Source organism: Paramisgurnus dabryanus, chromosome 20 (assembly GCF_030506205.2).
Source record: "Paramisgurnus dabryanus chromosome 20, PD_genome_1.1, whole genome shotgun sequence".
NCBI lineage: Eukaryota > Metazoa > Chordata > Actinopteri > Cypriniformes > Cobitidae > Paramisgurnus > Paramisgurnus dabryanus.
In genome coordinates, this window is record NC_133356.1 from 14991671 (window position 1) to 15008428 (window position 16758).

The 16758-nt window shown below is 37.8% G+C and overlaps 1 protein-coding gene across 2 annotated transcripts in view; it reads right to left on the bottom strand.

Moving 5' to 3' along the window:
* Positions 1–16758, bottom strand: part of unc5b (unc-5 netrin receptor B) — a 72918-nt gene that overhangs the window by 20878 nt on the left and 35282 nt on the right. For both annotated transcript variants that reach the window (XM_065296612.1, XM_065296611.1), the window contains exons 2-4: positions 1270–1494; positions 1035–1178; positions 117–220 (exon numbers count right to left, since the gene is read on the bottom strand). In XM_065296612.1, the coding sequence (XP_065152684.1) occupies positions 117–220; positions 1035–1178; positions 1270–1494 (473 nt within the window). The remainder of the gene's footprint in view (positions 1–116; positions 221–1034; positions 1179–1269; positions 1495–16758) is intronic.

Sequence of the window (16758 nt, forward strand, 5' to 3'; positions counted from 1 at the left end):
TCATTTGAAAAGGAACATAAAGTTGGATTGTTTTGTATATAACGGAGTTGTTCAATATAAAAGGTGTAAAATATATGGTTCAACAATAATAGGAAGTGATGAAGGAGAATTGTCACCTCAGCAGGTGGGATGCCTTCTGGAGGACGACATTGCAGCAAGACCTCCTGTTCCAGACGAACCTCCCTGCCGAGTGGCTCCTGCTCAAAGTTTTTCCTTAGGTCTAATTAACACAAAAAAATATTTTTTTTTACCAAAACAAACTATGACAAAAGATGTCAAACTGATTCATTTTTTTGCTATAGAATATGAGCCAGCTAATGGATCTTTCATAGATTTCTACAAATGTGACCCTGTCTGTGAAACCCAGGCTAAAGTCTCATAATCTAATTAGCAACAAAGTTTGATTACACTCATTGATTTTAATCTTGACATGGCCTTACTCAGCCAATAATAAAGATATCATGGTTATAAAATGTTCTTTACATTATTTATGATCATTTTATGTAGAGTAGAAAACAGCAAATCACAAAAAAAATTAATTACTTTAGCTGGGTTTTCACCGGCAGGGTAACTAATTCTCTCAACGTTTCCATCTATGGTTATTAAATATTTTGGTTTATTTAATAATACTTTGAGGCTTTTAAGTTAAGCTCTTTTAAACAAAATTTACCATGGTAAAATCCATTCCAAAGAATGGTTCCTTAAAATTGGCACAAATTTGGGCAAAATGACAACCGAAGAATTCCTTTTCTATGTGTTATGGAATTGTACATTCAAAAAAATTACTGTATTTCTTTAAATGGAAAATAGTGCCAATTTCTAAATTCTAACAGTAACACAAACACAGGAAAAACCACTAGCTGCTTGTGTTTTTTAAAAGCAATCCATTGCAAACAATTGAAAACATACGCTAGCCACAGGAAAAACGCCCTGGTGTACATGCCCCCTTAAGGGTTGTACAGTTAAAACAGCTTTTGTTCAGGTCTACTAAATGCAGTCTATTAAAGTATTTCATAACCAGCTGACAAACTCACAGGCGATGCGGGCATATGCCCGTCGGCTCTTTGTTGTGCCTGCTGAGCTCCAGGCAACACACTGGCACCAATAATCCTCCAGCCCAAACAATTCTTCCACCTGCGTCCTAGAGACAGAGATGTCCACTTCACGCGTAACCAGACCTGAAACAGAAGAAAGATGGGAAGACGACATAAATCTAAATATATTTTTGCAGTTAAAGTTTTAATAAAAAAAGCTTTTAGCACCATTTACCTGTGATGGGGTCCAGGCTTTCCTTAGTTACATGGTCATTCTGGTTAACCCATTCTCCATTGCACTTGAAGTATATCTGCGTGGCAGGGGCAGCCTTGCAGGAAAGCTTGACCGGTCTGTTTTTTACAATGAAGGCATCCTCCGGTTCAGTCTGGAATTCCGGCAACGGTTCAGCCGGAGCTGACGGAAAGGAGTCGGGAAGAACCTCACTGTAATCACTTCCATCTACATAAAGAGAGAAAGGACATGCACAAATAATAAGTGTGTGTGTTTACAAGACTATCTCAGTATATATCTGTCACTGAAAATGAGTTTGGCCTTGAGGGTAATGGTAAGACTGATGGCGTGAATGCTAGTGTCTATTAAGATAGCCTTGGTCTTTGACATTTCAAGTTTAGTCTTATGCTCGGCAAAGCATCCCTGAGGAGTCCAAGCAGAACCAGGGTAAAGGCGGGCAGCTTGACCTTCCATTCAAACGCCCAGTGATCACACATTATCCCCTGACATTTTCCTGGTGACATATCCCTCACAGCGCAGAGCTCATCCAGGGGCCCGCGTGCTTCACGGCTCCACACCCGGGCCCCTGTCACCTCTAACATGACAATGCTGTTAACCTTTCGGTAAAAGCTAACAGCTACACAGGTTATTGACTACCAAGCAAAAATTAGGTCTGGAGACATCACCACCGCAGGGCGAAACTGCAAAGTCGCTCGTTTGCACTTATAGCGATTCGCAACACTTTTCAGAGCTGACAAATCTTTTCCTTACTTTTATCAGCTGTTAAATTTATCAAAATAGGTGATAACGTGTAAAAAAAAAAAAAACTTTTCAGATGTAAGTAAGTAAAAAATAGACTGACTCTGTTTTAATTGATTTAAACTCTGTTTAGTTCTGGATGAGGCACATTTGTCAACCATAAAAATTCATTTCCGAGACTCATTCACAGGCATAATCATAAATGACAATGAAGGCAATTAAAAACAAAAATAAATCCCTAGAAGGATAAAACCTCTCTTTTGCCACAACAAAGAATTTTTCAACCACTATAAACTCCTCGTGACTGAAAGCCCATGAGTTTAATTATCACACATACACTGTCATCAACTCTCATCGTAATGATGTGACTAAAAAACAAGGACATTTATGCATTTGACATCCATTTTTTTATCACAATGTGTGTTCCGTGAGGATCAAATCCGTGATCTTGCACTGCTACCAGAATACCAACTAAGGTACAGAAACACTCCAAAACATCTCCAAGACAAAGCCTAGTTTGCATCAGATGATGGTCATTCTCACTGACACAGGGTGTTGCACCACTAAAAGCGGCCAATACATGCTGTACAGTGGATTTAAAGAGAGAGCGATAGATTGAGTGAGGTGCGGACGTCATAAGTGCTCTGAACCCTGACATGCAGGGCGACTGACTTTCCGTGCCATTGTGTTTGATGGAATACGCGTATGAGAGGTACCGGAGTCTGGACATGTCCGTGCGCTACTGAGGTGAGAGAGGTGAGGAGAAAGCAAGCTGAAAATTGGATTTGGGAGGGTGTAGAAAAAATAGAAGACGACTGTACAAGTCAGGTCAACGTACAAAAGCCAAAAATAGAGCAAACTGGGTTTGACCAAAGACCACAATGCACTGAAGCATTATAACAGTACAAATGTATCAATATCGTCACACCATGAGTGCTGGTGTATTATATAATATAAAAATACTTATTAATAACACTAAGCTGGGATTTTTCTTGACTTAGTGTCAAAATGGGTGGAGGCCAGTGTGGTGTCATGGAGTGCACAGCACGAAACAAAATCAAATTTACCGGCACGCACGTCAGTCGCATAGGTCAGTGGCTGGAAGGCCACTTGAAGGTCCTGCATGAAAGTGTCTGACTAAATTTGTGTCACTATTTGACAGCTACATCCTTTCTCTAAACTTGCAGTGAGATAGACACACAGTTGATCTGTCTAAACTATACAGCACTTACATATAATGGAAAAAAAAATTGAAACACAGACACACCACTGCAATTTCAACAAGCAATGCTTTGATTTTTGACCACTCCAGTGCAATTATATCACCCTACAGTATATTATACTCCCCACATGTCTTAATGATAAAATGACTTGGTTAAACACAAAGAGATCCAAGCATTTGAGCACTTTCACAAATTTCGCTCTTCTTTTCAAGTCGCAACCATGTATTGTGGCAACGACTGACTCAGTATCTCTACCGCCCCACGCTCCTTTGTGCCGTTCGCTCTCGCTCTCTTCTGTCAGCTGTCAGCCTGTCTTTTTCAGACTTTGACTTCTCTGTCGATAAGCAATTGTGTTTCGCGTTTTCCCCACTACCTCCATATGGCATCGATTGCTACAAAAAAATCACCAGTCAAAAACACAGGCTGTCATTCCCTGTCACACACAAAAAAAGAAAAACATGAGAGATTTTGTCGAAACAAGGGGTGAAGATGAGTGAGAATGTGTGCTAGAGTTCTTCACATGTGTGATTGTGTGTGTATATGTGAAAGCGAGGATGTTTCGGTGACAATGTGTGTGTGTGTGAAAGTTAGTGTGAAGAGATGGAATCAGTGAGATACCACAGACTGAACATATGGAAAGAAGGCTTGTTGTTTTTGCGCTCACAAAATTTGCTAATAGACAAAATGGGCTGGGTCGGACACTTACTTACACAGAATGCTTTCACACATGTTTTGAAGAGCAGACTTGAATACCCATCAGGCCTTTGGCAGCCCACAATTTAGCCGGAATGGTCCTGGCACTCCTAAAAAAGGGAAGCTCTTAAAAGCCCCCCGACTGCAGGTCTTTTATCACAGTAATGATAGACAAGACGCATCCGGGACCAAAGCCTTCCAGCTCTTGGTCTCGGAGAAGGGTGTAAACATCCATGCACATGTGCAAACGGCCACACACAAAAACAGGAAAACAAGACACAAAAACCCAAACCAGAGCCAGATGGACTCTGGGATACGTGTAGTTGCTTCTAGAGGTCGGGTAGGAGACGAAAAATGCCAGACAGCGTAGAGAGTCAAACCCACAGCTAACAATACTACAGACTAGTAAGACCAGGAATGTTCTTGACCGTTTCTTGTTTCTCTCACACACAAAAGTACAATGGCAAGACTCAAATTATACGCAGAAGAATTGTAAAGCTCACTCGAGGGTGTCAGACCGTGTAATTTTACCAGCTCCAGAAAGTCAGCAGCCATGGGAGAGATGCTTTATCATTAGCTTACAAAAGCTGTCATTATCGTCCACATTATATATATTGACTACAGCCCTACCCTCAACTCTGCAGCTCTCCTAATCATGCTTTTGAAAACTGGGAAATCTGGACTTTATCAATGCCAAGATTTCTCAGGAGTCAGATATCAAGCGGGGAAAATCGGTGGTAAAGTTCTGCCCGCAGGGGTGTAAGTACAAGCCTTAAAGCATCATTTACTTTCAATTTTTGCTATTTTTCATTTACTCAACTACAGTATGAAGGATGGGGTTTATGAAGAGAGAGAGAGAGGGGGGAAGTTTGGGAATGACGCAGGACAGATTTAAACTACACTGTGTAACAGGTACTGTAGAACCACAACAACACATTCCACACATTCAAAACAAATGACTAGTTTTCAGTCATTTGCGTAGCAAAAAGCTAGTCGGGTGAGTGATTTTTCTAAATACGACTACTCATTAGTTGAAGGCATCCTGAGCTGTTATTTATCGCAATACTAAATTGTTATTGTCTACACTGTATTTGCTATACTCTAGCTAACATTTGTCGGCTCTTTTTCGTCCACGAGTGTATACATTCTTAAAACAAAGGTTTCATAAATGGTGTTTTTTAGGCCGTATCTGTGGGGGGGGGGGGGGGTAAAGCGCACTTCTTAGATATACACATAAAGGATATAGATGGTTTCAGCAGTAACAACATAAACAAACGGCTTTCGTGGAACACACGTAACTTCCAGTAAACATAGCTAAGAATCAATAAAAACAAAGTCCATTTAAAGTAGTTTGTTTCTGATAACAACCAAAATACACAACAAGTAAATTAACTTTGTTTATATTTCATAGCTAAAGTGTATATAAAATGACACTGAGCTAACATTGCTGTGTAAAATGTGTACTATAATGTATACAATGCTAACTACAAACCGGCACAGTGGTGATTCATGATCGCCGTATCCTCCTGTCTTAAGGAAACCAAAACATTTGATATTTTTGACGAGGTATTTGCTCCAGAGTTCATTTCAGCCATAAGTCAGACCATTAAACAAACAGAAACCGGAAGTAAAGCGGTTTGGGTCACCTTACTTTTGGGGGCTTTTCCACTGGGTGCAGTACGTAGTACCCGATACTTTTTTTTAGTACCGCCTCGGTTGGGGTTCCAAGTGAGCCGAGCTGATACCAAAACGTGACGCGAAAACACTGTAGATCACTGATTGGTCTGAGAGAATCATCACTACAAGCGCCATCGCTATAATGTAAAAGATTAGCTTTACCTTCATGCTAGCATGCGCTGTCTCGAGTAAACATGTTGTCATCTATGCTTTCCTGTAAGTTTCCAAACTCCCTTTTAGCGATGAAAAACATCCACAGGTTGTGAATCAGGAACACCATACCAATTTTTTTCCAGACTTGCAATTTGTGGCGGCACATTCGCGTCACGCACATTCGCATATGCTTAAATGCAACTTAAATAAGGCATCGACTGACAGAAACTGTCATGTGAGACAGAGGTAGTTATAAAATCGATGTGCATCTATTTGTGGTGGTCAATTTTAAATTTGTGGCAGACTGAGAAATAAATGTATGTATGGGAATGTACAACGACGCTCTCACTTGAATGATGTCACGGCAATAGGCACGGCAAATATAACCACACGCCTATAATCCCTCCCACTCCGAAGTGTTACTAAACTCGATGGAAAAGCTAACCAAGTCACAGTAATGTGAGCTGACCCAACCTGAGACGACTTCACCCAAATCAAACCATGGGGTACTATGCGATGGAAAAGCGCCATAAGAGGCTGGTTTGCCAATCACCACCACATAAAGAACAGGCTCTGTATTAACACTACTAATGTTGTAAATAACGTTCAATTTCTTGCAAAAAACAATCAATTGGCTTCTCAAGACATCAGTACATCACCAGGAGTGGGATTTTGTATTGGATATATCTGCTTTTTGAACTCTCAAAGCGGCAGAAACTGTTTACTCGCATTATATAATTCACAGAGCACTGTGTTTTCTGCAAAATATCTTCTTTATTGATTTACTGCAGAAATAATGTCACCAACATATCGGATGGCCTAAGGGTGAGTAAATAAATATTTCTGGGTGAGCTATTCCTTAAAGACCCTTCATTTTCAGGACTGATCTGTTCTAAAGCACACATTTTATAAAACAGATCTCTGTTCATATTGTGAAACATCAAATATTCGCACCTGTGATCACACATCAGCCAGATTCTATATTAATTTGGCAAGTTGCCACGTTGCTTGGCAACCATAATAAGCCTACAGTCAGACTAATGAACTATATTACTTGGCAGAACATTTGTGTTTTTGTGATTTTTATTGAAATAAATGTAGTTATTTTTTAAAATACACATCTCTGTAATAGCTATTTCATCAAAGAAAGCCACTCGAAGTTGTACTTCCCGGTGAGTTCACCCCAGTAAAGGCAATTTAGTAAAGTATCAGTTGTCTTGTTGCTGTATTTTACATTTATTGTATCCTTCGTTCCTATATAATTGGTGCATGATGCCTCATTTCACCACTCTTTCTCTATGCAGTCCATATCATTAGCCAAGCTTATATTCCCCAGATGATGAATGTGTTGTTTCTGAGGATGCTGACACACAGCTGACGGGAATGTGCTCAGCATCTCTGCTAACAACAGTTGTCATAGCAAAAATTATCTTACATTAATGCATAATCTCGGACAATACATCATTCAAACAGATTATTATAGAATTAATGTGTAAAGAAAAAGCATATCAACAGATGTGTCATGAAAGAGTGTTACAGAAATCAAGACAAGAGTGTGAAAAGGACTGCAGCAAAGGGACAAGATGAGAACAGATTAAAAGCACTTGAGACAGGTGGGGAGAGTAAGACAGGCTGTTAGAGAGTGTATTTATATAAACACTGGCCGAGGGACGGGTATATTGACAGATTTCAGCAGTCCATTAACACGTCTAAAGTACAGAAAGCTGTAACATTGCCTATCTGACCGATCACACAACAGTTCACTGCGCACACAATCTGTGCATCTCTGCCGTATCTGTACTCGCAAAATTGCCATGCACAAAGCATCAGGGGATGCAATGTGTTTTGAGAGATGCTAGAGGACAAAGTACAAGACCTACAAAAACAAAGTCGTAAAGGAAAAAGCCACCAGGAAATGTAAAACACATTTTTTTCACCTTGCATGTTGTAAGTCTCTCAGATTTCCCAAAATGCTTTATGACTTCATCAATCTTTTTTCATCTTTTGTGGAAACTTTGTGTTGTAGCTTGTTATCACTTCAACTTCCTTTTCTGATACACAAGCACATATAAATACTTAACATGTATAAAAGCCGTCTAGAAGAATGATGTGTGAGCTGAAGATTCGAGAACAGTGGCTTGGGAAATCATCATGACAACAGAAATGTCACGCCTTTGATTGAATCTAGCATGTTAACAAGCTCTTGTGTGACAGGGTTATTTCTGTCTTCTGTGTATGCGCGAGGGTGCGGATGTAGTCTCCGGGCTAGGTGGCAGATCGGCCTAGGTGAGGGTTTGCGATAAAACGGATATTTGAACTGACAAGGATGCCCATTCTCACCCATTCAGCGCATTTTAATAGCCGCTGGACAATCCGACAGATGTGAGCTCGCACACCCAGACACCAAAGTCCCTTAGGAGACATTTTTCAGTGTTTTTACAGACACAAAGAACACACACATGTCAGGAATGCATATACATGTCACTGAATGCATAAGAGATGAACTTTTGTGCAGACACGGCCACTCCCCCGAGTCTTATAATTGCTACTGAGGGCATTACTGGCGTCTGTGGTGTGTTGGTGGTCACACACAAAAATCCAACAACAAACTCCTTACTTATTTGACCAGACAACCAAAAACAATGCTGTTGCTGCACTGTCGCAATGCATGAATTGAACGCTCCTGCACTGAACACTAACATGGTACGATAGATGTGAATTAAAAGGGTTTACGTTTTCTGATTTTAAAATCTCATTCCAACATAATGTGCATAAAAAGCCATTTTGTAGGTTGATATTCCTGAAGAATGTAAACATAACATTGTATGAGTTTGAATAGGTCCCTTCAAAACTTACACTCAATATTTTTACTTTATCTTTAATATTAATCAAAACAAACTACTGAAAAATTATCCAGTCAAAACTTTAGATTTTACATTCAAAAGCAAATATGAAAATCAAAGGGGCGGTTTCTCGGACAGGGATTAGACCAGTCCTAGACTAAAATAAATGTAAGAGCTGTCCGAACTGAAAACTACTTGCACTGACATATCTTAAAATACATCAGTGCCCTTTGTGTTGCCTCAAAATGCAAACCAGTAATGTTTTTAGTAAGGCATGTTTCAGTGGTGTAGTCTAGATTTTTGTAGTGAGTATACTGTGATTTTTCCCTCTCACCCTTATGCTCACTCGTCCTAGCGCGACACCTCATAAGCACCACCACACTCACAGATGCATACAGTAAAGATATTCATGTAACTTAGAGCATTCTGAAAGTGTACTCATAAACACATAAACTGAATGTGTTATCAACATGTCAGTTTATTATAAGAAAAAAAAGACTTTAGAGCCAATGGGTTTACAGCTGGGGAAACTGGACTGATTTTTAGACTGGTTTAGTGTTAATCAACATCTAACTCAGGAACAAAAGTTACTTAACTGTTAATTAAAATTAAATAAACTGTTTACAATCTTCAATCCGTGGATAACACATGCATTAAAGGAGAAAAAAATATTCACCCTTTCAATAGATATTATCTGACAACTATATATTTTTAATTAATACACATTTAAGATGACCATGAATTAACTATAATTTGCATAGTCATTGATATTAAAGCTTATTTTTTTGCATATAATATAAACATTGTCTAAAAATGAAAATAGGCTTATACTTAATTATTATTACAAGACCATCCTGTAGCCTAAAATTTGCAAGTCTAAACTGAACATCAAGGCAGACATGAATTTCCTCACAGAAGTTTAAGATCATATACATCTTGTCAAGATGATCTTGAACGTAGATATATAAATGAACACAGAGAAGGAAAGTTTAACACTGTGAAGCACAAGCAAACATGCAGAGGAACTGAAGGCAGCTAAAAACCATCAGGATATTATCACGGGCTTAATTTATTGCATTTGGAGCCTTACCTCCAGATAAAGTAATAAACTGGACTGATTATTTAAATGTTGTACTCACATGTGCGTTGTAAGCTCTATGGATTTTATGTTGCAGCACTGCTTCACTCGTTCACTTCTCAGTGTCGCGTGAGCAGCTACACTGCAGGTTCGACTTCATTTGGCGCTAAGCAGACCTCTTGGTGATGTCAAAGTACCGCGAGAGCGATTCAAAGCAGATTTCTCCATGTGATAACTGGAGTCGCTCTCGCGGTACTTTGCTGTCACTTCCCTGTGGCGTCACAGTCACTTTCGCGTCACTATAGTAATTTGATTTCATAGAAATTAATACGCCGATCGGATCGCGCAGTTCGGCAGGAAGTATATAGCCTAATATGTATTTCAACCCGCTAAAGTGGCAAGTGTAGCATGCTAATGATCAGTGCTTCACATCTATATTATGACTAAAAGTTTAAAAATATGTCACAAAACCATGCTGTTACGCATCCTCGCGCTATTTTTAGTGGGTATACGGAAATCCTTGACCATTTCTAGTGGGTATACGGCGTATACCTGCGTATCACGTAGACTACACCCGTTTGTTCAAACAAGTTATATTTCCTAATTAAACTAAGGCCTAGCTTAAGCTAATCCCTCTCCGGGAAACCACCTTAAAATGTTTCAAGATAGGTCTACATTGTGAAAATTGCTTTAACCTTTTAAGACCTAAATGTCCACATTTTTTTTTTTTTGCACCATAATACTTAATTCTGTGTAACTGGAACGTGGAACACTTAATTAAAAAATATTTGTTAATTATATTTATTGGTTTCTACCAAAATAGCTGGTAGAAATAAAAAAAAAACAAACAAATCTCAGGTTTTAGGAGGTTAAATGAACAGCTTGCCCAAAAATAAAAAATATCTCATAATTTAGTAACACTCATGTCATAGATGTATGTTAGGGATGGGCATTTTCAGTAGTATCATATTAAAATATTTAAACATATTTTTTTTATTTAAATTGCGTTTATTAGTACATGATTATTTGAGGTTTTTTGTATTTTTAATGTTGTCAAAATTTCACTAAATGCTTATAATTTTAAAATATTCACAAGATACTAAAATCATATTATAGATAGATTATATTATTCAGCGGCAACTACACTGAAAAAAAATATTAATTCAATTTACTGTTAAGGTAAGTGGTTGCAATCAATTTATTTAAGCTGCATTTAAACAAAAAAAAAAAAAAATTAGAACTTAAAGGTGCAGTGTGTAGATTTTTGGGGCATCTAGCAGTGAGATTGTGAATTGCAACCAACCGCTTAGTCCACTGTTCACCGAAATGCATAGAGAAGCTACGGTAGTCACCATAGGACAAAAATGTTGTTGTCTATGACAAAATTCAGTAGTGACAAAACGCACTCTACACTAGTTTGTCCATTTAAAGCTACTGTAGAAACATGGCGGCACAAAATGGCGACTTCCATGTAAGGGGACCCGCAGTGTATGTAGATAAAAACGGCTCATTCTAAGGTAATAAACACATACCAGTTCATTATTTAAGGTCTTTAAACACCACTAATAACATAGCAACCACTTACCTTAAAAAAAATTGTAAATTGAATGAATCTTTTTTTTTCAGTGTACATAAATAGCTTTTATGGCCCAAACTTAACTTCTGGTACACTGTTAAAATTTTTGTAGAAATTAGACAATTACTGGCTTGTTAGTAACTTTCTGAAAAAAAAAAACAGAAAAAGGTTGAAGAGGATTTCTGGTTCCCAGAATGCTTTTTATGAGGTTGTTATTTTATAGTAGGGATGCTAAACAATTAATCGCGATTAATCGTTAGCAGAATAAAAGTTTTTGTTTACATCATATATGTGTGTAAACTGTGTATAATAAATTTGTATAAATAAATGTACACACATACATGTATATGTTTTAGAAATGTTTACATGTGTATATACATTTGTGTATTTATGTATAATTTATATTATATATAATTATAAATACTTAATATATACATTTTTTTTTCTTAAAATTATACATGAATGTGTTCATATTTATATATATACATATTTATTATACACAGTTTACACACATATGTGATGTACACAAAAACTTTTATTCTGCTAACGATTAATCGCGATTAATTGTTTAGCATCCCTATTTTATAGTTTTACTCTATTTTGACCAACAGGTGTTGCAAGCTTGGGTGTACTGTAGGCTTCGAATGCTTCGAAAAACTGGATCAATTTACGAAGCAATTGGTTCAATTGATTTGAAGCTTTGAAAAGCTTTGTTTCTCCCATTTACTTTCTGCTTTGTTCAAAACAATCGCATCCTAATGATGAAAGCGCGCCCGGATCGATAAAAGTACAGTGTGAGTTCGTGCTTCTGGGGGAGTAGGGAGGGGGGACAATCACACTGGGGCACGGTTTGGATAATGTGAGTGCACCCTAAAAGTGCATTTTCTAGGTTAGGGGGGCTTTAAACCCTTATTTTAAACAAATGTATATTACTTAAATAACATTCGCGTTTATATTTTGGTTTTAGGTCTATGTTCAATTATATGAATACAAATAAGCAATTAATACAGCTCAACTTTAACTTTGAACAAACTGTTGCCACTAAATAACATAAATTTGAATCTACAACAAGTTACTGGCAAACGGTTGCATAACTACAGCAAATTTTTTTACAGTGTAGACTTCCTCAAATAATCAATAACAGTAACAATACCATTCTTCTGAAGCAAAACGATAGGTGTGTAAGAGCAAATTATTATAATTTTAAGCCTCTTTAGCAACTGTAACGTCAAACATCTATGGGAACAAACAGAACAGAGCGACAAGTTTAAATATGGCGGAGTGTTGATTACTTCGAATCTCATTGGTTCTCGAATGTCTTGTGACAAAACACACACATATGACAACTAGTTACGAGACATGCGAAAACCAAATATGTTTGACATTACTGACGTGAGAGAATTTTTATATTTGGCTGCACTATTATTTACCACCATTTAGCCCTGGCTGGGAATCACTTTATTAAAAGAATACACACGTTTGCTTTTGATGAAAGCATCTGTTAAATGAGAAAATGTTCATGCAAATAAAATCAGGTGTTCTGCTGGTGTCTGAATTGCCAAAACGTCTCCAGGCGTGTGACACATTCCACGGAAATGACAGATGGAGAACTCCTCGCTGCTGCTCTTCCACTGCCGCTCACTCTGTATTGGGGAGCAGCTAGAGGGCGCCACCCCCCACTGAGCCCATTTATCAGGCAACATCAATAACAGCCCCCATTCAGCAGGACCCCCTCTGCTCCATCCATGCAAACCCCAATCCCCCAACACCACCTACTGCATGGGAACAGACAGAGCACCCCCAAACCATCCATCAACCCAGACACAAACATCTCAGGGAAAAAGCAAGGAAATGCAGAGAGTGAGATCAAGAGGGGGAATGTTAAATGTGTGATGAATGAAACAATAAAGTCATGGACTAAGTGTTGATGTGAAAGTGATGGCACTTGACCTTCTTGATGTGTTTGTGTATATGCCATGTTTGTGTAGCTGCAAGAGTGTAAGGTGGCACAGGATGTAAACGCTCTGCATGTGTGTGGCTAGTTGCCATGATCTCCTTGATGGGTCATTTACAAGAGGCGCAAACCTTAAAGGCGGGGTGCATGATCTCTGAAAGCCAATGTTGACATTTGAAATCACCTAAACAAACACGTCCCTACCCCAATGGATTATGGACCTTCTTTTGATAGACCCGCCCCACACATACGCAATCCAGGCAATGATGTTGGTTAGTAGACACGCCCCTTACTGCTGATCGGCTACAAGTGTGTTTTGGTACTCGGCCTGACTTCAAAGTGTTTTTCAAAAATCATGCACCCCGCCTTTAACGCTTCACCACAGAATTACATTTCAAGAGACATTTTCCAAATGACACAAGGCACAAAGTTTATTTTACTGTCATATTAACTCGCAGGAGGAAGCGTTTCATCTTGGAGTCATGCAGTGATCAAGGATCTTCTGGGTTATCCCTAAAACACACACATTCATGTTTTTTCCTATTTGTGCAGTAAGTCCCAATGAAGCGTCTTTTATCTGACATTCCAGTTATTCTTTAATTATCTTTGATCAAAGGTGTCTTTGATTATGTGGACTAGTTGTTTTAATTTTTACCTTGCCATTTTTATATTAAAATGGAGTTTGATTTCTACTATACACATATGGGTATAGTATTATTAGCATTACTTTAATTTCCATCTGTTGTCTAGATATGTAATTGCAAATAGGTAACCTTAAATATCAAGTTCATGTTTTGATTTAAATTTAGAAGGAAAGTAAATAGCAAGCTGACATTTACCAGATGCTAATATATGCGTAGTGATTATACTATATTTGTCACAATAACAGTTCTTGGCAACTTGACTTACACACACACACACATGCACATACATAAATGATTATATTTTTTTCACAACAGTAGTATTTTCTAATACTTCTAGTAAAATATGTATCTAACTGTGTACCTTTACAAACACCCCCCCACATACACACACCCCACCCCTTTCCTTGGGCTAAGATTTGGAGCCAGGTTGCTTTAAATGGGTATAATTAAAAGAGAAGATGAGCAGCATTCCTTCCTAAGGGTAGGGTGATTACAGGCCCTCTTTAGACTCCCTACAATTATCCACTCTATTCAAACACACACACACACACACACACACACACACACACACACACACACACACACAGACACACACACACATGCATGCGCGCGCACACACACACACACACACACACAAACCCGCTCTCTTTCCTTAACAAACTACTCCACTTGATTTCCAATTTCACTCTGTGAAAGGACATATAGAGGACAACTACCATAAAACACAGTCAAGCTCGCTCAAAAAAAAAAATCTAAATTTTAGAAAGCTGGGCTGAACAGTCTGAGCTTTGACCCCAGATATCATCACACATAAGCCTCAGGCTATGGTGGGGTCTGACATTTCAGTAAGACCTAACCAAACCAGAACCTCACTGGAAGAGCAAACCCATAGTCAGGCGCTTGCACCTAGCTTTCGGTTCAGTTTTTTACTCTGACCTACTCACTCAAAGTAAATGGTATGTTCAGTTCAAGAGTGATTATAATAAAGGCCGACCTGCGAGTCACTCAGTTCAATATTCTTTGTTCAGAAGAACCAATGATTTACATATTTACAGTAGGGGAGAGCGGGAACGAAAGTACAATTTTTCAGAAAAACTTAATTTTAAATGAGAATGTTATAAACAGAGATATATTTTTGCTGTGGTCAATAACTCACAAGTGTGGTCTATCAATAAAAGGTGAAATTTTGTAAAAAAGTAAAACGACTTCAGTATAATTTCACTTTAAACATGAGTAGTGAATTGTTACTTTCAACCCCACCTGCAGGGATGAAAGTAATACACAGGTGAGTCAAAAGTTACACAACAAAACAAGATAGATTTTGGTGTTACACTTGTTTTTATTAAATATACATGACTATGACCTCGTTAATATGTAAGTGCAAACATATTTTGTAATTTATCTTTGTAAAAATAATGAAATTACATTTTCATTTTAAATTTAAGTTTTATCAAATGTTTCAAAAGCAACCAACAGTAAAACTTAAAAGGAATATTCCATTTTCGTAAAAGAAAAATCCAGATAATTTACTCACCACCATGTCATCCAAAATGTTGATGTCTTTCTTTGTTCAGTCGAGAAGAAATTATGTTTTTTGAGGAAAACATTGCAGGATTTTTCTCATTTTAATGGACTTTAATAGAGCCCAACATTTAATACTTAACTCAACACTTAACAGTTTTTTTCAACGGAGTTTCAACGGACTATAAACGATCCCAAACGAAGCATAAGGGTCTTATCTAGCGAAACGATTGTCATTTTTGACAAGAAAAATAAAAAATATCCTCTTTTAAACCACAACTTTTCGTCTAGGTCCGGTCCAGCGTGACCTAACGTAAATGCGTAGTGACGTAGGGAGGTCACGTGTTACACAAATAAAATGCACATTTGTGGACCATTGTAAACAATAAACTGACACAAAGACATTAATTAGTATCAGTTGACATACAACAATGTAGGAACGGTCCTCTTTCAACACACTTGTAAACACTGGGGCGGAGTTTCGTGTTCGTCCTCTGTGACCTCTTGACGTCATGACGTATTGCGTGGGGTCACGCTGACGTATCACGACGGGATCTAGACGAAAAGTTGTGGTTTAAAAGAGCATATTTTTTATTTTTCTTGTCAAAAATGACAATCGTTTCACTAGATAAGACCCTTATGCCTCGTTTTGGATCGTTTATAGTCCGTTGAAACTCCGTTGAAAACTGTTAAGTGTTGAGTTAAGTATTAAATGTTGGGCTCTATTAAAGTCCATTAAAATGAGAAAAATCCTGCAATGTTTTCCTCAAAAAACATAATTTCTTATTGACTGAACAAAGAAAGACATCAACATTTTGGATGACATGGTGGTGAGTAAATTATCTGGATTTTTCTTTTAAGAAAATGGACTATTACTTTAAATTGTTGAGAATAAAATATTTTTTTCAGTTTGAACACTATGTAAATGAAATTAAATCAAATTAGAATAATATAAATTGTCAACATATACTATAGTGTGAGCAGCGGGACAAAAGTAACAAGTGTTAATTTTGTCCCGACAGGATCTCTTCACATTTGAACACAATTTACTTTAATTTTGAAAAGCTCTGAGAAGTCAAACTTCAGGATGTGTTAGAGCACTAAATAACCTTTAGATTGATCAGTAATGTAACATATGAAAGGAGAAACACAACGCTTTATAAGAAAAAAATGACCGCTTTTGGAATTTACTTTCGTGGTTGAAAACAGCTTTCTACACACGGAAAACGGTGAGTAAATAACGCGATATTTGTCAGGTCTGTCAAGGGTTTGTGTGCTAAAGATGCTGTCATAGTTTGGGATGCAAATGTTATCAGGGCTTGGAGAAAATCGCTTTGTTACTTTCGTCCCACAATACTTTTGCCCTGGTTC